This window comes from Capra hircus, assembly GCF_001704415.2.
Source record: "Capra hircus breed San Clemente chromosome X unlocalized genomic scaffold, ASM170441v1, whole genome shotgun sequence".
Taxonomy (NCBI): Eukaryota; Metazoa; Chordata; class Mammalia; order Artiodactyla; family Bovidae; genus Capra; species Capra hircus.
The window spans coordinates 37853442-37878486 of NW_017189516.1; the positions used below are offsets into that span (position 1 = coordinate 37853442).

At 35.7% G+C, this 25045-nt stretch overlaps 1 protein-coding gene across 1 annotated transcript in view; it reads left to right on the plus strand.

Moving 5' to 3' along the window:
• DMD (dystrophin) overlaps positions 1-25045 on the plus strand; it is a gene marked incomplete in the record, with an annotated part of 2117027 nt that overhangs the window by 1180536 nt on the left and 911446 nt on the right. The window contains 1 exon segment of the mRNA XM_018043695.1: positions 4365-4540. Within this exon segment, the coding sequence (XP_017899184.1) occupies positions 4365-4540 (176 nt within the window).

Here is a 25045-nt window from a genome sequence, read left to right on the forward strand (position 1 = left end):
ATTTTGAAAAACCTCCCTAGGGGAGTCTAATAAGGAGTCATTATTAAGAATGATGCTTTAATATTGGAGTCAAAACACAATAAGCTTTCTAAGGGATGATGAATAATCCAATCAATTTAATTATGATTTTTTTCTATCCCAAACTCAGACTAGATGTTAATTGCTAGAGAAATAGATAAGGATGCCTAGGACAACAGAACATGAATGTGGTATCAGAGCTTAGAAGTTTCTATGGTAGTGAATAATATAGTACTTAAAATATTTAGAAGTTATAGAATGAAAATTAATTTGTTTTGCACTAAGTGAATAAAATTGATTAAGGTTTTCCATTTAATTGTGTAAATCAAGTCACATCTTCAGGCTCAGCAGGTAACTGTGAAACAACATGTACAAGTTTTAACTTCCTGTTTTGGTCCATTATTTTGCCTTCTTAGGCTTTATTATTGAAAATTCTCCTCAGGTCGATCATACACTGTAAATACTTCTCCTAATTACAAAATCTCTTCACACAAATGCAATAGACTATTTAATGAGCTCTCTTTCACAAAATAAAAAAAAAAATCTGAAAGCCCTGATTTGGGACTCTACATAAAATGAGATTTAGATCTAACAATTTTAAGTTATTGCTTCATTCTTAGCTACTCAGTTCTATCACCTATCTGGGAAATGGAAATAATAAAACCCATGTTGATTCTACAATTGGATTGTAAAAGTCACTGTAGCCATCAGCCATGAAGTGGAAGAACTGAGATCAAAAATACAAAGCAAGACGCCTGAGATAAAAATTGTGAAGTTTCATTAGTTTATAGCATAATAAACCAGCAACAAGAATTCTTTGATTTGTTAACAAAGGTTCAGAAGGCATTCACTCTATCATCTTATTACTCAATGTGTTGTTCCCACACTAGTGATATCGGCATCCCCTTGAAGCTTGTTAGAAGCTGAAAATCCAGGGCCCTCTTTAGACCTACGGGATTAGAATCAACAGTTTAGCAAGATCTCTAGGAGATGTGCACATTGAAGTTTGAGATGCAGTGCTATAGCACACATCTTACAGGTGTTCCATGCATTATTTAAAATTAATTTATTTACTTTAATTGGAGGCTAATTACTTGACAATACTGTAGTGATTTTTGCCATACATTGACATGAATCAGCCATGGGTGTACGTGTGTTCCCCATCCTGAACCCCCCTCCCACCTCCCTCCCCATGCCATCCCTCAGGGTCATCCCAATGCACCAGCTCTGAGCACCCTGTCTCATCCATCGAACCTGGATGGGCGATTTATTTCACATATGGTAATATACATGTTTCAATGCTATTTTCTCAATCATCCCACCCTTGCCTTCTCACACAGAGCCCAAAAGTCTGTTCTTTACATCTGTGTCTCTTTTGCTGTCTCACATATAGGGTCATCATTACCATCTTCCTAAATTCCATATACATACATTACTATACTGTCTTGGTGTTTTTCTTTCTGACTTACTTCACTCCAGTTTCATCCACCTCATTAGAACTGATTCAAATGCATTCTTTTTAATAGCTGGGTAATATTCCATTGTATATATGTACCACAGCTTTCTTATCCATTCGTCTGCTGATGGACATCTAGGTTGCCTCCATGTCCTAGCTATTGTAAACAGTGCTGCGATGAACATTGGGATACACATGTCGCTTTCAATTCTGGTTTCCTCGGTGTGTATGCCCAGCAGTAGGATTGCTGGGTCATATGGCAATTCTGTTTCAAGTTTTTTAAGGAATTTCCACACTGTTCTCCATAGTGGCTGTACTAGTTTGAATTTTTTAATAAATATCTCTAACAGCCATGGGTATTGGACACCATTGGAGGTACAAATTAGAGTCATCATCTTTCTCCTGTAACTGCCTCCCTGAGTCTGGTGTTCTAGGCAAAGATTTCCCCATTTCAGTAGTCATTCATGATTGCTGGATCCAGCTAGTTCCTTAACCTTCTTAATTGTGCCTTTACAGTTCATGTTACTTCTCGCCTTTCTGTTCTACTGCATTGTCTAAACTCTAGGTTTAGCCCCAATACCTACCTTGTAGATTCCTGTCCTGACTGTTTTACCTGTGTCCCTGCTTTAACAGTAGCCTAAACTTTGCTCCAGAATCGCCTCCGAACACAGCTCTAGCTCCCACACCCCTGTCCTTCAGTCATTTTCTGTTGCTCCCCACTGAATTGCAAAGTCTTTAATAAAAAGCAGAGTCTTCTCTGCCCAAGCCCACTATTAATCTAGGGCTACACCTCTCCCTAAACTTCCACTCTCATACAGTGACACAGAGCCCAAGTGTATACTTGAGATCAGATCACAGAAATTCCATACCATAGGCTAGCCTTCTGCTATCCTCTTGCGGCTCTGACCAAACATGTCCCTAAGGCCTACCCATTCTTTCAATTCCAAATTACCCACCATGGCCTCTCCTTTTCATCCTTCCATTGTGCTTATTTCTCTTCTAATCTGTCATTTATAATTACTTATCTAATCTGTCTGATCACTTTGCTTACTGTCTTACTGAATATAATATAGCAAATTATCCTTCACACTTATGTCTAATCTTCTCAGCTAGACTTTATACTGCCTAAAACCTAAAAAATTGTATGCACGTCTTAGAATCTCTAGGGTGTCCAATGATAAGTATTAACACTAATGATACCATGGTAATTATGAGCACTCCTCTCTTCCTCCACTTTCTATATCCATAGATTCATGCATTCATTCAACAGACACTTACTGAAATCTCTCATGAACCAGATGTGTCAGGATTAAGACTGTGAATAGGACACTATCTCTGGCTTCAAGGAATTTATGGTATAATCTGAATATAGACACAATTTGTTATGAATGGGGCTACCTGTTACTAAGCAGTGACTGTTACATGCAACACTGATCTGAACAGATGTTCAGAGTGGAATATAAATGATGAACCAAAATCAACTAGTTGCAAGGAAGTATCACGTGTTTGTTAGAGCACATCTCATGCTCACTTAAGAGAGTAAGATCAGGAAAGCTTATGAATAGTTCAGTGACTGTGCATAGTTTTATAATCATTCTGAGGTACTATGTTCCTAGAATAATGGCCTGTTCCCATTTTTGTAGATTTAATGAGTCTTTTAACTGCTAAAGACATACTATCCAAAATTCTAGTATTTAAAATAATAATACATGAAAGCAGTAGAAAACAACAATCTAACAAGTTTAGCCATAATGAGAATCTAAAGGAGATTTGACCCAGTCTTAGAAAACAGGCATTGATTCATTCATTTGGCAGACATGTGATGGAGTTTGTATGTACTTGGTTTGAGGCAGGAGAATATAAGAATATTAAATTAACTAGAATCATATGTTCAGAAAGTGTTCTGAACACTGACTGTCTCATCTATACATAAAGATTTGTGAGTCCTTTAGATTGAAATATGGCAGATATCTCAAGTTCTCATATTATTTCATTTTGTAAACATCAGATTTAGTTATGGGTTATTGTAATTGCCTTACAAATTCTATATTACCTTATTTTATTAAAAATGCTAGAGTGCTATTTTATTTCATGGCAAAAGGCATTTTAAATATATATTTTGTTATAATGGTCTTTTTAAATAATAAACAATTTTTCTGACACTCTTAAAATTTCATCCAGGATAAAAAGTAGAAGATGCTTAAGCTTGACACCGTCAATGACTCATAAAAATGTTCCAGTGGCTATAGATTATTTTTAAATTTATCTCTGTACCTTAGGGATTTCTTGATAGGTTGTCCCTGAAAGCAATTAATTCTAATTTTTATGTGGTTTTATAATGCATAATACATGGATGGAAACAGAATCTGAAATAAATTTCCTTCTTATATAGTCATGAATGTTTGTTTAAATATCTCTAGAGGTTTTTAAAAAAATACTCTGGCTAAACTGCGCTTGTTCTTTTTCACCTCTCACATCGACAGTCTCGAAGAAATCTAAATAGTTTCTTCACGTTTAAATTTTACAACACTTCATAGACTATTAAACATGGAACATCCTTGTGGGGACAAGAAATCGAATTTGCTCTTGAGAAGGTTTCCAACTAATTGATTTGTAGGACATTATAACATCCTCCAGCTGACAAGCTTTACAAATATAAAACCTGGAGCTGAACTGAGAGGGCGCTTTTTTCCTGACACATAAAAGGTGTCTTTCTGTCTTGTCTCCTTTGGATATGGGCATGTCAGTTTCATAGAGAAACTTTCACATGGAGCTTTTTTATTTCTTTCTCCCCCAGTAGAACTGCATGGGGTAGCACATTGTTTAATCTTTTCTCAAATAAAAGGACACAGGGCTTCATCTTTGTCTTTGCCTTTTTGGTATCTCACAGGAACTCCAGGATGGCATCGGGCAGCGGCAAACTGTTGTCAGAGTATTGAATGCAACTGGGGAAGAAATAATTCAGCAGTCCTCAAAAATAGATGCCAGTATTCTACAAGAAAAATTGGGAAGCCTGAATCTGCGGTGGCAGGAGGTCTGCAAACAGCTGGCCGAGAGAAAAAAGAGGTAGGGTGACAGATTAAAATAGGAATGCTAAAATTTTAGTGGAGCTGTTTAAGCTGCCCTTAAAAGAAAAATAAAAGATTTTATGAAAGATTCGAACCAGGATGAAAGGCACTAACATTAAGGATTCCATCAACACTTAATAGCAATAATGAACTTGCTCTTTCTTTTCCTTGAATAATATAATGTGTAACTGTTGCTAGTTAAATAGGCAGTGCTTTTTGACTATTTTAAGCTTTGAAGTTTGTGTTAAAAATCACACATGATTGTTTAAATATGAATGTCTTCAGTATACTCCAACTTTCACAAGCTGCATCTCAGTTATTTTTTTTTTTTAACGAAGATGAAAAAAGGACATTATAAATGACTATTTTGTAGGAAGAGTTGCTATTTGGCCAGATTGTTTAACAGCTACAAATATGACTTACGATGCTGAAAAGCATGATAGTCATATTTACCTTTTAGTTCCACTACATTTCTTAGCACATTCTTGAAGGGCTTGGGCTGAAAATGTTCAAATCTACTGGGGAAAACAAAACCTTAGAGATGTTATTGTTGAATTCAATCATCATTTAACTTTCCCTTGAAATGTATTGAAAGCACAAAAAGCCAAGTGTGTGCTGCTGCAGTTGGAAAACATACATATTTTTATAAACAGGGTTTTGTATTATGCTACCAGTTGTTGCTAATGTTTCCTATTTCATAAAGGAGGACTTGCCCTTTATTTACCAAATAAGACTATTGTCATGAACAGTGAAAGCTCAATTCTATTGCCAAGCTCTTGCTTCCTACCTATCGTCTACATAATAGGTGGATTTTAATATTCAGAAATCTAGAATAACTCACTGATGATCATCTTTGGTGAGGATGTATTAGAAAGGTTTTGGAATTGCGTCCATTGTCTTTGCCCACCACTTCTGGCCAGTATAACATCATTTCTGCACTAGACCCAATCTAGTCTAAAATACGATGTTAAGAAATGAGAAAATTAAGGAAAATTGAATAATATGCTATAAAAATATATCAACTTCATAAAATGGATTAAATTGACTGGAGGATTACTTTTTCATTATTGTATATAAAATGTTGTTTCTCATTTTGAAGTATCTTACTCATATAATATTTGAGTAAATCCTTTTAAAAATATTTTCTGTAACTTCTTATCTGAGTTTTCAAAAAGGAGCAAAAAGTTTTTGCTCCTTTTGCATTATTCAGAAAGTGGATACAATTCATACTGAACATAATGAACATATTAGTTGACCTACACATGCACATGCATGCACACACACACACATACACAGACAAATCTTACTAAAGTTAAATAATAGCATCATCTAAGAACATTTTCATTTTAAATTTTAGTTTAGAAAATACTGGAGTACCTATACATATGAGTGAGTGAGTATTGCTTGCTCAGTTGTGTCAAACTCTTTGCCACCCCATAGATTATAACCCACTAGGCTCTTCTGTCCATGGGATTATCCAGGCAAGAATACTAGAGTGAGTTGCCATTTCCTTTTCCAGGGGATATATACATAGGCATAGACATAAAATAAAGACCCATGCTTTGTAGTTATATTTCTTCCTTGGGAAAGTCATACACTTTTTTTTCCCCAAATTGAAATCCTTCTATTAAATACACAACTATTCCATTATTTAAACAGCTGATATATTTATACTATCGGCAGGTTTAAACCTGTATAACATCATTTCTGCACTAGACCCAATCTAGTCTAAAATACAATGTTAAGAAATGAGAAAATTAAGGAAAATTGAATAACATGCTATAAAAATATATTGACTTCATAAAATGGATTAAATTGACTGGAGGATTATTTTTTCATTATTGTATATAAAATGTTGTTTCTCATTTTGAAGTATCTTGCTCATATAATATTTGAGTAAATCCTTTTAAAAATATTTTCTGTAACTTCTCATCTGAGTTTTCAAATTTTTATTATTGGTCATTGACTTCTGAATGCAAATTAGAACTTACAAATGTTGATAGGACAATATACCTGTTTCACTAAATAACTTCTAAAATTTAAGGTCCTTCTAAGCTTATAAGAAATTGATGTACACTGACTGTTTTGTGAAATATTACACACATTATAGGTTAATTACAACTAGTAGGGATTTGGCTGTAATTGGTTAGGAAAAAATTCTCCCATTTAAACATTCTGACCTACATTAAACATTGTATTTTTGTTCCTTAAAAAGTCAAGATCAGCTTCCTTGAGGTTTTATTTTTCCTCTAAACCCAGCTTTTAAAGTTGTCTACTTCATGCTACATTTTAAAAATAGATGTTAGCATATTTAAATTTCCACTGAGATCAGTTTTGTGGCAAACTCAGGATTTTTGTATCATTTAAATTTTATGAAATATAAAAGAGTAATAAAATGTAAGTGCCATTTCTACAAATACACTTACAGCTATTGCTAAGCACCTAGTACAAATAAAGTAAAAATAAATAAAATAATATTTTATAAGGAGCATGTTAACCTAACAATCATGGGAGGGTTTGTAATCATGAAAATATTATTAATCAGTGATGTGCTTTCAATGTAACCCAAGCAGAAATTACAAGGAAATAGATTATTGCGCAGGTGAAAAATAAGATGACTATTCCAGTTGACAACAGTATTCTTAGTTTGCAGGCGGGATTTAAATACAGCTATTGAAATATCTAATGTTTCTTAGCCCATGTACAGCAATGAAAGAAAGGGTATAATTTAAGTGATTAAAGTTTACAAAAACTATGTGAAGCTTTATAGCTACATAACTTTAGACATTTCTCTTTGAAAATGTAAGATATCAGAAATATGAGAAGAAAATTCTCAGAAATTTCAAATAGTAGCAGACATCCATTAAGTTAGTCTGTGTTGGAAGTAAATGAATTATAAAATATAACCAATTAGCTGTTCAATTTAATATAGAAAATTCACTGTTGCCTCGGTTATGTAGTAGAGGAACTGAATAACATCTACATTTTTAAGGCTGATAATAATGAGTTTAATGATGACTTAGCCATCAAAATGGTCTTTCTAAATGAAGAAGATATAAACAAAAACCTATTGACCATAAAGGGAAGTCATAGGTTAAAACAAAGCAACCCTGTGTATGAAGGCTCTTAAGCCTTGGTTCATTGATAGAAGTCAAGGGGTGCCATGAACTTGAATGGGGGGAAATACCTCTTTGTTTTCACTAACTTCATAACTGAAGTTGAATATCCCTTTGCATTTTGAATATAGACAATAAACCAGAGCAATGCTAGCAGTATCTGAAATCACAGATGTTTCCATATCTCATTAGAATTGTCACATGTATCTCAAAATATGGTTCATGCTTATCACTACTTCAAAACCGTAGTAGGTATTAAATCTACCACAGTATCTTATTAATGTGTTAATAATAAGCAAACAGGCATTACTGTGTCACAAATGTGTTTCTAATAGTCTTAAAACTGTACTTCAATATAATTGACTTCCTTTGGAGTCCCATGTATTTTATATTATGAATTTAAAAACATTATTCTGGAGGTCCCAGATTTCACCAGATTGCCAAAAGAGTTCATAGCACTGAAAAAAAAAAAAAAGACCCCACTATGTCTAATCAGTTGTTCATTTATCTGCCCAGACCTCATTATCATATAATATAGTTATATAGTTTTACTCCTTTTGATGGTATAGTCGCTATCCTCAAACACTCCTTTATCCTGGAATATTCCAGGAGATATACCAGTCAAGGGAATGTGGGTAGGCAGGTCTTCAAGCAATGGATTGCTGACACCGTAAAAAATTGTATTTTACTTAGAATAATGTTAATTGATAAAAAAAAATTGAATGAAAGAAGGAAGCAGTGTAGTGGGAGGCAGAATCCCTAAATTAAGGAATCTCTGAATCATTGCCCATAGCAATAAAAAATGATCTGTCCTTTTTTCTTTTGAAAAATGTGATATTACTTCCTCCATTTCACAGATAGGACAATTATTGTACTAACATATATTGAGGAATAACAATTTTAATTTAAATGTTACTTAATTAAAAAGGGGGCTTGAAATTTTTCTTTTTGAGTATTATTTATAGTGAAAAGTTTTAAGCACATAGAAAAGTTGAAGTAAGGTAGCATAATGAATGCCCATATACCCTCCTCTCTTCCTCCTACATTTCTAGATTCAACAATTAACATTTCACCATATATGCTCTTTCTCTCTCTTTGTCCCTATCTCCCCCATATCTGCCTTCCTGTAATACAGGAAATAATATGCAGGCACAAATTTTTGTTGTCTTTATATTTGCATATAAATTATAAACACTCCTATACTTGCGTCTGCCTCCGATGCGGGAGACCCAGGTTCAATCCCTGGGTCGGGAAGATCCCCTGGAGAAAGATATGGCAATCCACTCCAGTATTCTTGCCTGGAGAATCCCATGGATGGAGAAGCCTAGTAGGTTACAGTCCATGGGGTTGCAAAGAGTCGGATACGACTGAGCAACTTCACCTTACCTTATACTTAACCACTGAATATTTCAGCATGCATCTCCTTGGAATAACAACTTGCCACATATAACCATACTTGTTTACCATGTTTGAGAAAATTTAAAATAACACCAAATTATTATTTAGTGTCCTGTCCATGCATCTTTTTGAATTAGAATTTTCTCCAGATATATGCCCTAGAGCAGGATTGCAGGATCATATGGCAAATCTATGTTTAGGTTTTTTAAGGACCCTTCATACTTCATTGTGGACTTCCCTGGTTGCTCAGATGGTAAAGCATCTGTCTACAATGCAGGAGACCCGGGTTCAATCCCTGGGTTGGGCAGATCCCCTGGAGAAGGAAATGGCAATCCACTCCAGTACCATTGCCTGGAAAATCCAATGGACAGAGGAGCCTGGTAAGCTATAGTCCATGGGGTCACAAAGAGTCAGACACGACTGAGTGACTTCACTTTCACCTTTCACTTTCATACCTCATTGTAGTTCTGATTTACATTTCTCTAATAATTAGTGATGCTGTGTATCTTTTCATGTGCCTCTTGGCCATGTGTATGTCTTCTTTGGAGAAATGTCTCTTTAGGTCTGCTGCCTTTTTTTTATCATTGTCGTTGTGGTTATCTTTTTTTTTTTTTAATTGAGCAGCATAAGCTATTTGTATATTTTGGAGATTGATCAGTCACATTGTTTGCAAATGTATTCGCCCATTCTATGGGTTGTCTTTTTGTGTTATGATTTCCTTTGCTATACAAAAATTTTAAGTTTAATTAGGTCCCATTTGTTTATTTTTGTTTTCATTTTTGTTCTTTTAGGAGGTCAGTCCAAAAAGATATTGCTGGAAATTACATCAAAGTGTTTTCTGCTCATGTTTTTCTCTAGAAGTTTTATAGTATCCAGTCTTATATTTAGGTTTTTAATCCATTTTGAGTTTATTTTTATATATGGTGTAAAAGAATATTCTAATTGCTTTATTTTTTAATATGTAGCTGTCCAGTTTTTCCAGCACTACTTGTTGAAGAGAATGTCTTTGCCTCATTTTATCATCGCTTAATTGACCATATGTGTGTGGATTAATTTCTGGGCTTTCTATCATGTTCCATTAGTCTACATGTCTGTTTTTCTGTCAATACCATACTGTTTTGATAACTGTAAGTTTGTAGTATAGTCTGAAGTCAGGGAGCCTGATTCCTCCAGCTCCTTTTCTTCCCCCGTCAGGATTGCTTTAGTTATTCAAGGTCTCTTGTGTCTCCATACAAATATTAAAAATTGTTGTTCCAGTTCTGTGAAAAATTCCACTGATAATTTAATAGGAATTGCATTGAATCTGTATATTGTTTTGAGTAGAATGGTCATTTTAACAGTATTGATTCTTCCTGTCTAAGAACACACAGTCTATATTGCCATCTAGTTTCATTGTCTTCAGTTTCTTTTGTCAGAGTCTTTTAGTTTTTAGAGTATAGGTCTTTTGCCTCCTTATATAGGTATTCCTTGGGCTCTTCCCTGGTGGCTCAGATGGTAAAGCGTCTGCCTACAATGTGGGAGACCTGGGTTCAATCCCTGGGTTGGGAAGATCTCCTGGAGAAGGAAATGGCAACCCACTCCAGTACTCTTGCCTGGAAAATCCTATGGACAGAGGAGCCTGGTAGGCTGCCGTCCATGGGGTCACAGAGTCGGACACAACTGAATGACTTCACTCACTCATAGGTATTCCTAGATAGTTCATTCTTTCTATACAATGGTAAATGGGATTGTTTCCTTAATTTCCGTTCTGACATTTTATTGTTTATAGAAATGCAATAGATTTCCGTATATTAATTTTGTATTCAGCAACTACCAAATTCATTGATGAGCTCTAAAAGTTTTCTGGTACTTCTTTAGGATTTTCTTTGTATAGCAGTGTGTCATCTGCAAACAGAGTTTTGCCACTTATTTTCCATTTTGAATTGAATTTACCTTCTATTCCCTGTATTTCTTATAAACTGGAAGTTGAGTTTAGATGAAACTTAAAAAGATACAAGTCAAATGTTTTTGTCAAGAGTACTTCATATAGGATGCTATGTAATTTGTATCACATCAGTACATGTGTAATATGAAGTATTCCCACTCTATCTGCTGCTAAGTTTGATCCCTTGGTTAAGGTGGCAACCATTAGATATTGAATTAGAAAGTAATATATTTTTATTTGAAATTACTAAATCATTTAATGACTCTCCTACCCGTTGATGGAATCCATGGATTCCCTAATCCAGTTGTTATAATGGGGATACAAAATTATTTTCCTAATTCTGACTTGATCCTGCAAGCTGGTTTCATCTATTAAAAAAAAATAAAACATTTCCTTTTTTCTCTCTCTCTTTGTTCACAATATGGATTTATGGATTCTTATTTATTCAATATGCTGTAATAAATTAGTTATCAATCCTGTTGATGCTCACCTTGACCAAATTTAACCAGTGGGAGTTCATTCAAGCTTTCTGCTTAAATGTCCCAGGCTCACCTTGTATTTTCCCTGCCCAGGGTGGTATCAACAATTCTACAAGGGTCTCTGATAGGCTGGAGAATGTTACACAGAAACCAAGACCTGGGCAGTAATGCCTTCTCAAAAGAATTCTGGCGCCTTTATGGCAAGCAGTACTAGGGGAAAAATTGTTTTCATGTTACTTTTGCAAGGATGCAGACATCTCTATCAATCAGAATACATCAAAATCCAAAGAAAGGCTAAGCATATTAAAAATCCCTTACTGTGTTAGATTTCATGTAAAAGCAGTAACTTCTTACTCATTTCAATGTCTTCACTGCTGAAATTTTGAACAAAAGTTTACCTGTATATAATCTATGCTAGTTTGCCAAGCAAATTAATGGCATAAATGAGCTAATGGGAGACATTACTGAATGTACTTAAGGGAAGAAATTGTTTTTTAAAGACCTTAGCTCATTGTTTGCATGCAAATGGATGCTGTTAATTAGAAATGAGCCTTATCTAATTCATTAAAGTAGGCCTAGTAGGACCTCTTCTTGCAAACCTCCATTGGCAATTCATATTACTCCATTCACCCTTTTTTAAAACAACTGTTTTCTCTTAAGTCTTCCTTAATTTTGGCTTCTCCTTAATTCAGATGCCCCTAACAAAATAGTCTTCATATAACACTTCATTTTCTATAAAATGAAAACCAAAATTTTACTAAAATTCAAAGTCTCTTCACAGGGTGTGCCATATTTTAAATGTAGTCAATGTAGGCATGTAAACTCGTGCTAAAATGCTTCTCACACATTCACCCTTGGTCCCCAGGATTTCTCCAGCCCCAACTCTAGTCTGTTTGCTCTATCCTTTAACTTCCTCATTTCCTATCATCAGTTTTAATTCTGACTCTTCATCCAGCCTAGAGTTAGTGCTCACAAGCTGAATCTAGCTTAGAATGTAAGTGGTGTGTTTACATAGGCACTGTCACAAAATAATTGCCAATGGTTAAAAATTCAGAGTCTTCATGTATTAAAAAGAAAAAGAATATCTCTTTTTGAAAACTTATATCTGACTACTATGTATTCATTCTCACATTCTCTCAAGGCACAATCAGCTGCAACTAAATGACAGATGTTTCAGACTTTTGCTGCTCATAGTGTAGTCTCTGGACCAGAACACAGACATCACCTGGGAGTTGCTAAGAAATACAGAATCTAATAAATCACAGTCAGCATTTTAACAAGATTCCCAGGTGATTCATGTGTACCTTAAAGTTTCAGAAGCATTAGTTTGGGCAAGGAAGCTTTCTCTTCAGTTTGCCACAACTGTCCCAACTCAGTTGTTTATATTAACTGCTTTTCCATAGACATTTGACTTAATGATAATTTATGTAGACCCTTAAAACTCAACATTCAAAAAACTAAGATCATGGCATCTGGTGCCATCACTCTATGGCAAATAGAAGGGGGAAAAGTGGAAACAGTGACAGATTTTCTTTTCTTGGGCTCCAAAATCACTGCAGATAGTAACTGCAGCAATGAATTTAAAAGATGCTTGCTCCTTGAAAGAAAAGCTATGACAAACCTAGTCAGCATATTAAAAATCAGAGACATCACTTTGCTGGTGAAGGTCCATATAGTCAAAACCATGTTTTTTTTTCAGTAGTCATGTACAGATGTGAGAGTTGGACTATAAACAAGGCCAAACCCCAAATAATTGATGCTTTTGAATTGTGGTATTGGAGACTCTTCAGAGTCCTTGGACTACAAGGAGATCAAACCAGTCAGTCCTAAAGTAAATCAACCCTGAATATTCATTGGAAGGACTGATGCTGAATCTGAAGCTCCAATATTTTGGCTATCTGATTCAAAGAGCTGACTCACTGGAAAAGACCCTGATACTGAGAAAGATTGAGGGCAGGAGGAGGAGGAGGCAACAGAGGATGGGATGATTAGATGGCATTACTGACACAACAGACATGAGTTTGAGCAAACTCCAGGAGACAGAGAAGGACAGGCATGCCAGGCATGCTGCAGTCCATGGGGTCACAGAGAGTTAAACACAACTTAGCAACTAGACAACAACAATACTGATGATGATGATGATGTTGGTGATGATAGTGACAACACTTAATATTGCCAGGTGCTATTCCAGGTGCTTTACATAGCTCATGTAATCTTCATAACAACTCTATTCTTATTTCCACTTCTATAGAAGGGTGATTGGAACATAGGGTGCCGAAGTTCTTTATCCAAGATCATATAACTAGCAAGTATTTGAACCAAGATATAAGCCCAAACCATCTTGAGTCTAGCATTGTTAATCTAGATCCAATTTTGCATTACTTATCCTAGCTTGGACCTTTTACTAAAGATATGCTTCTGTTGGCTAAAAAAAATATATATGTAAAACCTAAAAATTGAGAGTTTTGCTTTATTTAGTGGACATATTGAGGATCTCAGGTCGCAGAAGGAGGCAGCATCTCAAGTAGAATACTGCTCTGAGGAAATGAGTTGGGGAGCTAGACTGTATAGGAGTTATACAACAAAGGGCAAGTAGTAGGAACAAAAGATTACTGTTAATAAAAGAAAACTAGGTATCTCAAGTTAAGGAATTCAATGCTTTTCTACTCTTGTGCAAGATGCAGAAGTCTGGGCTCACTGAAATCATTCCTTTGATATGCACCCCAGACTTCTGGGGCCAATATCCAGTGTTTTCACATCCGGAAGTCCTGAGCCACACCTTAGGGAGTAGCTGCAATCTGATGGCTGCTTGATGGCAGCTATTCTTTGTTTCATTCCTGAGTTCCCTCAAGGCTCCTAGGCTCACTGTTGAGGGGCTGCAGTCCTTGATAATGGTGATGTCCTTTTTTACTAATATGGCAGGCAATATTTTATTTCTCACTTCCAGTTTTTGCCCACCAGCTTCTCACTTACCAAGCCCAATCCCTTAGTGGGCCACACTTAATACAAGTGAATAGGACTTGAAATCCATTCTGACCTATCTTTGCAACAGTATTATTGCCACTTCCACCATTTCAGCTGGTGTCTCAAGCATAAAATGACAAGACAAAATGTTCTGTCCCTCAGCTTTTGAAAAAAAAAATTTAGTTTTTGTGTTAAATTCCCTTAGTTTTTCCTTAAAATCCTACCTGTGCTCCAGAACCCAGCTTAAGTGCTATTTCCTTAATGAATGTTATCTGCTTTTCTCAAATAGAAGTACTTTGCTCTGTTAAGTTCTTCTTGCTCTTTTTTATAACACTCATGTAACATTTTACATATCTATTATATCTCATATATATGCATATTTTATTTTCCCAGCAGGATTGAAAACTTCAGGAGGGCAAGGCAATATCTTATTCTCTTCTCTATAAGCCACAATAGTTGGTAGAAAATCTAGTGCATTGGGGATGACCAAGGATTATTTTCTCAATTTAAATAGTAAGAAATTTTATGTACATTCAAATTAAACTAGGCCTTGAAACTTTACACTTGACATTGTTACATAGGTTAAAAATAGATCTACAAAGACAGAACCATTTTTTAAAATGTTTTTATAATATCACCTTTTCATGGATACATTTTTAGTTCTGAAAATTAGACTTGATCAGTTTTAATCTTAAAAATGGTAGAAGTTGGCTTAATATATCATAGTTTAGGTGTTCTCTAGAATTTAATCCTCTTAAGAGAAAAGACTTCAATTTCCAGAGCTCTTTACACCAAGAAGATGCTCTTTGATTCAAACATGTTGTACGTTTCTTTATATCAGTCTTATAGGATTACAACTAGTAAATTCTAGTGATTGAAGTAGGAATTAGACTTGAAACTGGATATTTTATCCTCATCAGCCTATAACCAGAAGATAATTTAGATCTAATCCATATTACCAAAGAGCTATTTTTAGATTGATCACAGACAGTCATACAGATATTATTATCCACAGGTGTCTATGGAAAAGCTCATCTCTTCTCATCTTTTCTCTGGTGACTCTTGAAAAGCTTTCAAGGACATTCATAACTCTTCATCAAAAGACTATGAAAAATTAGCTTCATAGTTAATCTTTTTATGTCATATTTTATTCTCTGAAACTTGGCCAATTCTGACTAGCTGACTAGTCAGAAGCTAGTCAGAAACTAGAAACTGACTAGTTGAATCCAAACATGCTGTTGCATTGACTGGTACAGACAATATCACTACAGATATTCTTCTATCAACTTTTGGTCTTCTATCAACTTTTATAGGGCTGAGGAGATAGGAGCTGAAGTATGGAGGATGATCTCTGGCATGGGTCTCATAGGGTAGCAGGAGTCAAATGAAGAATGAATGGACATGCCAGAAAGGAAAAGTGATAGGAGCAAAATCAATGAAACAAGAAATAGTGGATGCAGTTAAGGAATACATGTAGTTCAATATAGAGAAGTGAAGTGAAGTCACTCAGTCGTGTCCGACTCTTTACGACCCCATGGACTGGAGCCTACGGGGCTTCTCTGTCCACGGGATTCTCCAGGCAAGAATACTGGAGTGGGTTACCATTTCCTTCTCCAGGGGATCTTCCTGGCCCAGGGATCAAACCCAGGTCTGCCACATCGGAGGCAGATGCTTTACCCTCTGAGCCACCAGGGAAGCCCTCAGTATAGAGCAGCTCTCTTAAATCTCCATTTACTCATCTAACTATTCTAAGCTCTTCATTTTATATGTAAAACCGACATTCTGATTCCTATTCCAAACTGAATGCTGGATATAAATAACTTAGAGGTGTTTTTGAATATTTTTCAAGTGGACTTCCTAGAACCATGTACCTTGCCTCCTACCATTTGAGAATATCATTTCTAAGAGTCAACTGTGTGCTGTTCCCAACACATTTGTGTGACTTATTCTGGTTTTTAGAATTTTCTTATTCAATTAAATATTATATAACCTAATAATATAGAAATGTAATGAGAAAGAAAATTGCAGTTTCTATGAAAACTAAGTTAGATGCTTTGAAAGACTGATTAGCAAAAAGTGCTGTTCAATTAGAAGTAGATGAAACAACTATTTAAAGATCGGGTAGAGGGTAGAAACTGCAAAAATCTGGAGGGATTTTGTATTTAGATTTTTTCTGATGTCTCTAAATCTTACACTACTTTAAAAATCAAAACTGCAAGTCATAGATTATGCAGTATAAGAGTGTTTATGCAAAAGAAAATATGCTGAATTTCAGTCAGTTGCTTATTCCAGAAGTCTTGTATCCCATACCAAATGAATGGTGAGTTAATGATCATTTTTATGCTCTAAATGAAAATAAAATGTTAAAATATGCATAAATGACTTTATATAATCCCTCCAATTTAGCAATATTCTTCTAAATCCTGCCTATCCAGTCATGCCAATCAAGTTTAGTAAGAGTTTTTCCCTTGTTTGTCTAAAGGACAAAGTATGGTGTGGTGCTAAACAGAGTAATCAAAATGGGCCAGGTCATGGAAGATTTCGTACCTCAAAAAACTTTTTTGTGGAGTAGCATAGAAGAACATTGGAAGGTTTTTCAATAGATGAGATTTGAAACCACATAGGCCCTTCTGATTGTGGAGCCCAGGGTGAGATGAGGAGGATGAGACTGGCAGTTGGGTGACTCAAGTAGTCTTGTAGTATTTCAGGTTAGAGACAATGAGTGTCTGAGCAAAATAAAGCTTGTAAAGATGAGATAGACTCAAGATACTTAGTAGAGGAAAGCAAAATGACTTGGTAATTGATTAAATGAGAGGGTGAAAACTTGAAGTGAGACTTCTAGAAGGACTCCCTTCCCCAGATTTCTGGCTTGGAGAACTGGCTAAATGGAGTGCTGTTAGCTGTGAGAGAAAATACAAGGGGCTGTATGTACACAGATAGAAAGAAGGCAAATCAGACATGAAGACTTCAACTTAGAATATGATAGGCTTGAGGAGCCTGTGGAGCACTGAAACCAAGGTAGTCAGAAAACATGCATTTGGATGTGCCAGGCTGAAGGCAGTAAGCCTTTTTTTTAGTGGAGTGATGGTAGCAATCCCTAGTCAACTGACTGCTTCTCAATGAGATCTCTTACTCATGTCATTTGCTCACTAGCTTGTAAACAGAAGAGTTTTCCAGAGTACCTATGAACCAATAAGCTCTGCTATGGAGAAAGGGTTCAGGTGTCAGGAAGCTACTGTGGCAGATGAATACTAGTGGTGACTGATGAACCGAAGTAATACCTGTGGTCTCCATGGAGTCACAGACTACCACTCTTAACTCACAAATCAGAAGAGCTGGTAGACAAAGTATGGGAGATATACCAGGAAAACATACCCATCACAACATACAGAAAAATAAGCTCAATGTTCTCATCCTATTAATTGTGGATCAGAAACAGCCCCCATGTATGTTTGGGACACCCTGTTGAAAGTGAGGATGTCTATAAGCATATTTAAAGCATGGATATGTTGCCGATGAATTTGAGGTTCTTGCTTTGTTGGGTAAGAGTTTGGAGACAAACTGGTAGGTTAGAAGTGGATTTATTAAAAAGAAACACTGCGGACAAAGTGTGGGCCATATCAGAAGGTGAGAGATTCTGAGAGCCCAAACTTTGGGGTGGTTAGTTTTGATGGGCTGGATAATTTCATAGGTTAATGAGTGGGAGGGTTATTCCAATTATTCTGGGGAAGGGGAGTGTCATTTAGCATATACTAATGTACTGTTGTTGTTGTTCAGTCCCTCAGTCTTGTCTGACTCTTTAAGACCCCATGGGCTGTAGCACACCAGGCTCCCTTATCCTTCACTATCTCCCTGACTTTGCTCAAACTCATGTCCATTGATTTGGTGATGCCATCCAACCATCTCATCTTCTGTTGTCCCCTTCTCCTCCCACCTTCAATCTTTCCCACCATCAGGATCTTTTCCAATGAGTCAGTTCTTCGCATTGAGTGGCCCCAGTATTGGAGCTTCAGCTTCAGCATCAGTCCTTCCAGTAAATATTCACACTTGATTTCCTTTAGGATTGATCAGTTTGATCTTCTTATAGTCCAAGGGACTCTCAAGAGTCTTCTCTAACACCACAGTTCAAAAGCATCAATTCTTCAGTGCTAAGCCTTCTTTACAGTCCAATTCAATGTATTAGGATGAGCATATACTGAGGCTCATGGTCTACTGGAAGTCAACTTGTCCGCCACCTTGGACCCATTTGGTTCTCATCCATTTATATTGTGTCTTATGGCCATGTCATTCTTTTAAAGGTTGTGCCCTGCCCCCTTCCCTCCTGTTTCAGATACAGTGTTCAATGAAATGCACACAGTCAATACAGAGTGAGCTAGAGAGCGTGAAACATGAGAAATAAGCACAAAGCAAAACATACCCAATTAAACTCCTTACTTGGAATCCTGTAAATGCACTCTCCCTTTAAGGTTATTGCTATTTAAAATCTGTCTATTGTTATCCATCTGACTCTATACTAGCTACACCTGCATCAACCATTTTTTAAAAAATATGCCAAAAGACATTTTGCATCCTTTTTATTTTCCTTGTTGCTGAGGGAAGTTGAATTGACTGCCTTCAAAGTCTGTCCTATGAGACATGTTTCATATTATAAGCAGTCATTTCTGAAGTGCTTTTTATGTCAGAATTAAAAGCCATCATGCTACTAAAAAGGAACACAATATCCACAGGTCAGTATACCATCTTTGTGCTCAAAGAAAACCCTGGTCTAGAGATAAAAATGCATTGATCACTTTACTGATTTCTACCCAGGATTTAATATAATGGAAGGATGCCTCAGGTATGTGTGCTAGTTTGTTCCCATGGTCCTTTTAACAGATCTTGTCTGTTTTAGTAATTCTGAACTGGGATAATTTGGCCATTGATATATATATATACACACACACATACATAATATATGTATATATATGTTATGATTTGCTTTTTCCCGTATGTTTATTTAAATGAAAATATGTTTCTTTCTTTTTATCTACTAATACATTTTTAAAAACCTTTTCTAAAATGGAAAACACCATACATGTGTGAGCTGTTAATCTAATTATTTTCCACTTATACATTCACTATTGTAATATTATCTCCTCATTTTCAGCAGAAGGCCTTATCTTTTACTTAACAGGAACCTTGCCCAATTAATTATTCTCTCTTCCCTGAATGCACACAAGCATAACTGTATCTTTATCCTTTCTCTACTGACTTCTTACCCTTGACCAAGTAAACATTTTTAGGTCCCAGATTAAAAAAAATAAATTACCAACACTCCTTTCTTAATGTGTTCCACCATATTTGTCAGGGTTCTTAACTGTGAATAACAGAATCCAGTTCTGTTTAATGTAAGCAGAAATTGACTTCATGAGAAGGATAAAGACCTGCTCCTATTTCCATACAAAAGGCTAGAAAATCAGGTCAAAAATGGGCAGAAACCAAGGGAGAGGCTCAGTTCCAGGAACTATAATCCAAATCGCACCCTGTATTTGCATGCTCCCATAGACCATTCCATCATTATTGACAAGGTGAAGAATGCCACTGCTGCCAGAAAGAATTCTAAATGGTCCCTTGCGATTTCTGTCATTCATTTCCATATTCAAAAACTCAATTTCCTCCTTCAGAGTCCACATTGGTCTTGGGAAATCCCCCCATGTATGCAGGGTTTTCAGATCCTGGGCAGCCAAATTTGAATAAGGTCTCTTACTTCCCCTTCCTAGTTATTATTCCCATTTGAATCCTTCTCTAGTGACTAATACTTAAACTCATATATCCTCTTTTATCTCATCTCTTTCTTTATTTTTTTGGCTCCTGGTCCCCACCACTGCTCTGATGATACTGCCATGGCCTCTGCCAAGGCCATTACTGATATCCTGTAGTTAAATCCACTGGACATATCTCAGTCACACTGAGGCCTCAAAATCAACGTATCCAACACCGAATGTGTTCCTCCATAGACTATAATCTGAGTGGCATGGCTATCTGTTCACTTGCCCAAGCTAGAAACTTGGAAGTAACAGGAGTTAATTTTTTAAATTAATTCTTATTGGAATATAGTTGATTTATACTGTTGAGTTTATTTCTACTGTATAGCAAAGTGAATCAGTTAACATATACGTATATCTACTCTTTTTTAGATTCTGTTCTCATATAGGTCGTTACAGAGTATTGAGTTCCCTGTGAAGAGTTAATATTGACATTAAGTTTTATGTGTTTACCCTATGAATGGTCTTTGTCAAGAGTTTCCAAATGTTTCCCTGTGCAACCTTCATAGTAACTCACTTTTAAAGATCCCTCAGGTCCACTTCACTTCCTGACTGTGGGATAGTAAGCAGGGGATGACAAAATTCCTATCCAGTTTACAAATTATCAAATTGCAGCTCAAAATCATTAAGATAATGTGTGAAGGCTAATCAAAGTTTATAAAGATCAAGGACTAAAAGTCAGTAATGCTGACCTCAAATCTATGCCTTTCCTACTATGATGATATTTACCTCCGTGAACAAAGCAGCTAATAAAGATAACAGGGACAAGACAAATCAACAGTGAACAGCCCCCTATCTTTACCAGCTCTCCCTCAGCCACTGAAAAAAACTCAGACCTGTATCTTCTCATGTTTGTGCTTCCTCCAACATCTAAGGGTAATACCTAATCTTTAGTAGCATTAAATGATGTGGAATTTGGATAATAAATAAAGAAAAAAAGACTAGAGAAGACTGAGTAAAGGGCAAGTACGTAGTTAGAGAGGCAAAGTTGATCTACAAAACAAAGAGGACAAGAGAATATTTGAATATAGGTCTAGTTTGTGGAGAGTTTCATAAATTGAAAAATTTTGGAGCCATTGATGGATATGAAAATAAAAGAAAGAATGGAATTTCTAAAATCTTTGGTAATTTGTATATTCATACCCTCTTTTGATCAAGAAGTGTGGATTAAAATTAGGATTATTTTCCGACGATCTTTTGTTTTTAGACTGGGTTTCTTTGGGTATAACTCTCTGAAAATTATGGGCCTGAGGATCCCTATATATTATTAGGATTATATATGAAAATAAAATTATACCTTTATGAACCAATGTAGTACTTTTTAAAATGATCTGGGTGTATCCATGACAAATATAGCTTGTTTCTCCTAATGATTTGTTGGTATTTTCTTACCAATTAACTTTGCCTTTGGACAGTGGAAACTAAGAGCAATTGGCATTGGGGGTTGGCCAGTTAAATGAAACTGCTAACTAAATGCTGGGCAATCACCACCTATGTCCCCACTTGTATTTATTACCCTTGGAAATAAATAGCATGGTACTTTTTGTTTCTTCTTAGTCATTCGGTCATGTCCAACTCTTTGTGACTCCATGGACTGCAGCCCTTCAGGCTCCTCTGTCCTTAGGATTCTCTAGGCAAGAATACTGGAGTGGGTTGCCATGCCCTCCTCCAGAATTTTTGTTTATATTTTTATTTTTTTGTTTGACAATTTACTTAAATTATCAGTCTTATTTTACTCATTAAAAAATAAGGATAATAATGCATCTCTTGTAGGGTTGCTGTAAGGATTTGAGATTATGTAACTAAATTAACTAGCCCTGTGCTTGGCACATAAGGAGGACTTAGAAATTAGTCTCTGGAAACAGGTCTTCTGGTATAGCAAAGTGAGTAGGTCAATAGGTCTACTCAAAACCCAGCAGTAAAACTGCAAAATTGTTTATGACTCTGGAAATCAACCAAATGCATATACCTAATTTAAAAGTTATTATATAAGGAAAACTATTGAACTTGAATATAAACAGTGGTAGTCTTTGATGGGTTTGTTTGTTTTTCCTTTTTTGCCTGGAGCGACTCTCATTCTCCACCCCTAGTTTGGTCATCAGAGTTCTTAGACCAGGGTAGTATCAATATAACATGTGAGAACTAGCACCTTCACTGCTGGAGGGGTTCACTTTTTTGGAGCCAAACCTGTAAAACCCCATGCTCAGAAGCATCAGTAACAGTAGAGAACTAGGTGGCAAGCAAATGTGCCAAGTAACAACTCAGCAGGCCTAAAATTGCTGTTTTGGTTGGGGCAAATACCTAACTGGAAGACTAGCCAGAAATTTGATTTATCAGAAAAATATGAGAAATGACATAGTCATAAAGGACTTGGACAAGTTGTCCATATATCTGCTGGAGGATAACTTGAAAACTGCCTGAAATTGAATCCATTCTCTTACATAAATATAGACTCAATGACAAAAGTTGGAAATTTTACTGACTGAAGGTGTCTGACCATGACTACTGGCCAATCATTGCCTAATAACTAAGCTATGTTGACCTCTAGTAAGCTAGACATGTATATAGCAGAGAAGGGCTGTTAGCAGTCACACACTGTGGGGAAGCATTCCACAGATATTGTCCAGATAAGTTATTAAAATTTCAATCATAACAACCCTGGGGGTATGGAGGGAAATCAGAATCTGGAGCTCCTTCATTATATTAATTAAAATGTTGAACTTTGTAGACACATTGTTATATATCTAAAGAAACAGGGCACTGTAACCATACTCAGGGCAAAAGCAGACAATAGAAATTGTCTCTGAGTTGGCCTGGATGTTAGAATTAGCAGATAGAGACTTCAAAGCTCCAATTATAAATACCTTCAATAATGAGAAAAAATCGTGTTTAGATAAAGTCTGATGACAGTGACAACAAAAAATGGCTATCAAAAGATATATATTATAAAAAGGAATCAAATGAAAATTCTAGAATTACATAATACCCTAACTAAAATGATACATAATACCCTAACACTGTTCAAAAGTGTTCAAAAGGAAATTTCAGACAACAGAAGAAAGTTTATCAGTAAACTTGAAGATAAATTGTTCCATCTAAAGAATAGAACAAAAAAAGAATGAAAAACGAGTAGAGACTTAGAGACCTGTGGGAAAATGTTGAGTGTATCAATGCAGGCATTATAAGAGTCCCAGAAAGAAAAGAAAGAGATCAGGGCATAAAAAATATTTGAAGAAAAATCATCGTCAATCACTTCACAAATATGGTGAAGCTCAACAAGTTCCAAACTAAGAAACCCAGAGGGATCAACACCTGAAAACATAATAGTCAAAGTAGTGAAATACAACCACAACTGGAAAAATCTTGAAAACAGCCAGAGGAAAAATGACTCATCTTGTACAAGGAAACATAATATGATTAGCAGCTAACTTCTCACCTTAAACAAAGGAGGCAAAGTTCTGAAAGAAAAACAATAAAATATAAATATATAAGAATTCTAGATGAAGCAAAGCTGTCCTTTAAAAACGAACATGAATGAAGACTTTCTCAAACAAACACTATTTCTTGGTCGCTGGCCTGACATACAAGCAAAAGCTGAAGTAACTCTTTCAGGCTGAAAGAAATATCATTCGGTAATTCATATCTATAAGAATAAATGTAGAGCAACACAACTGATAAATATATAGGTAAATGTAAAAAAAATCCAAATGCAAATATATATTTCCCTTTTCTTCTCCTGTCCGCTTTAAGACATGTTGCATAAAAATAAATATACTGTATTTTTTGTATTATAAGAATATAATACAAAAAATTCACTGTTCAAAAGGAGATCTGTTCAAAAAATTCACTGCTCAAAAGTGTTCAAAAGGAAATTTCAGACAACAGAAGAAAGTTTATCAGTTAACTTGAAGATAAATTGTTCCATCTGAAGAATAGAACAAAAAGATAATGAAAAACAAGTCACCAGAGACTTAGAGACCTGTGAGAAAATGCTGAGTGTATCAATGCAAGTATTATAAGAGACCCAGAAAGAAAAGAAAGAGATCAGGGCAGAAAAAATATTTGAAGAAAAATCATTGACTTCCCTGGTAGCTCAGATGTTAAAGCATCTGTCTACATGCGGGAGACCTGGGTTCGATCCCTGGGTTGGGAAGATCCCCTGGAGAAGGAAATGGCACCCCACTCCAGTACTCTTGCCTGGAAAATCCCATGGACGGAGGAGCCTGGTAGGCTGCAGTCCATGGGGTCGCAAAGAGTCGGACACAACTGAGCGACTTCACTTTGTATTATAAATAGATCAAACAAATATGATGATAGCACAAAGGAGGAGGGGAAAAGAACAAAGTTTCCATGTTTTAATGGAATTACATTATTTTTTCCTAGTTTTATATAGGTATAATTAACAAATAAATTGTACATGTTTAAGATGTACAGTGTGGTATTTTTATGTAGGTGTACCTTGTGTAATCATTACAGTCAAGCTAATTAACTTATTCAAATGTACAATACATTATTATTAACTATAGTCACCATTCTCTACATTAGATCTCTAGGACCCATTCATCTTATAGTTGAAAATTTGTATGCTATGACCAGCATCTCATTTTCCTCACCCTTAGGCCCTGGCAGCCATCATTCTACTCTCTTTCTCTGGATTCAACTTTTTTTTTTTTGTTAGATTCCAAATGTAAGTGAGATCATATGCTGTTCGACTTATTTCACCTACTGCAGTGTTCTCTAAATTTTTCCACAAGTGGCAGAATTTCTCTCTTTCTTATGACTGAATAGTATTCCATTGTGGTTGTATATATGTGTGTG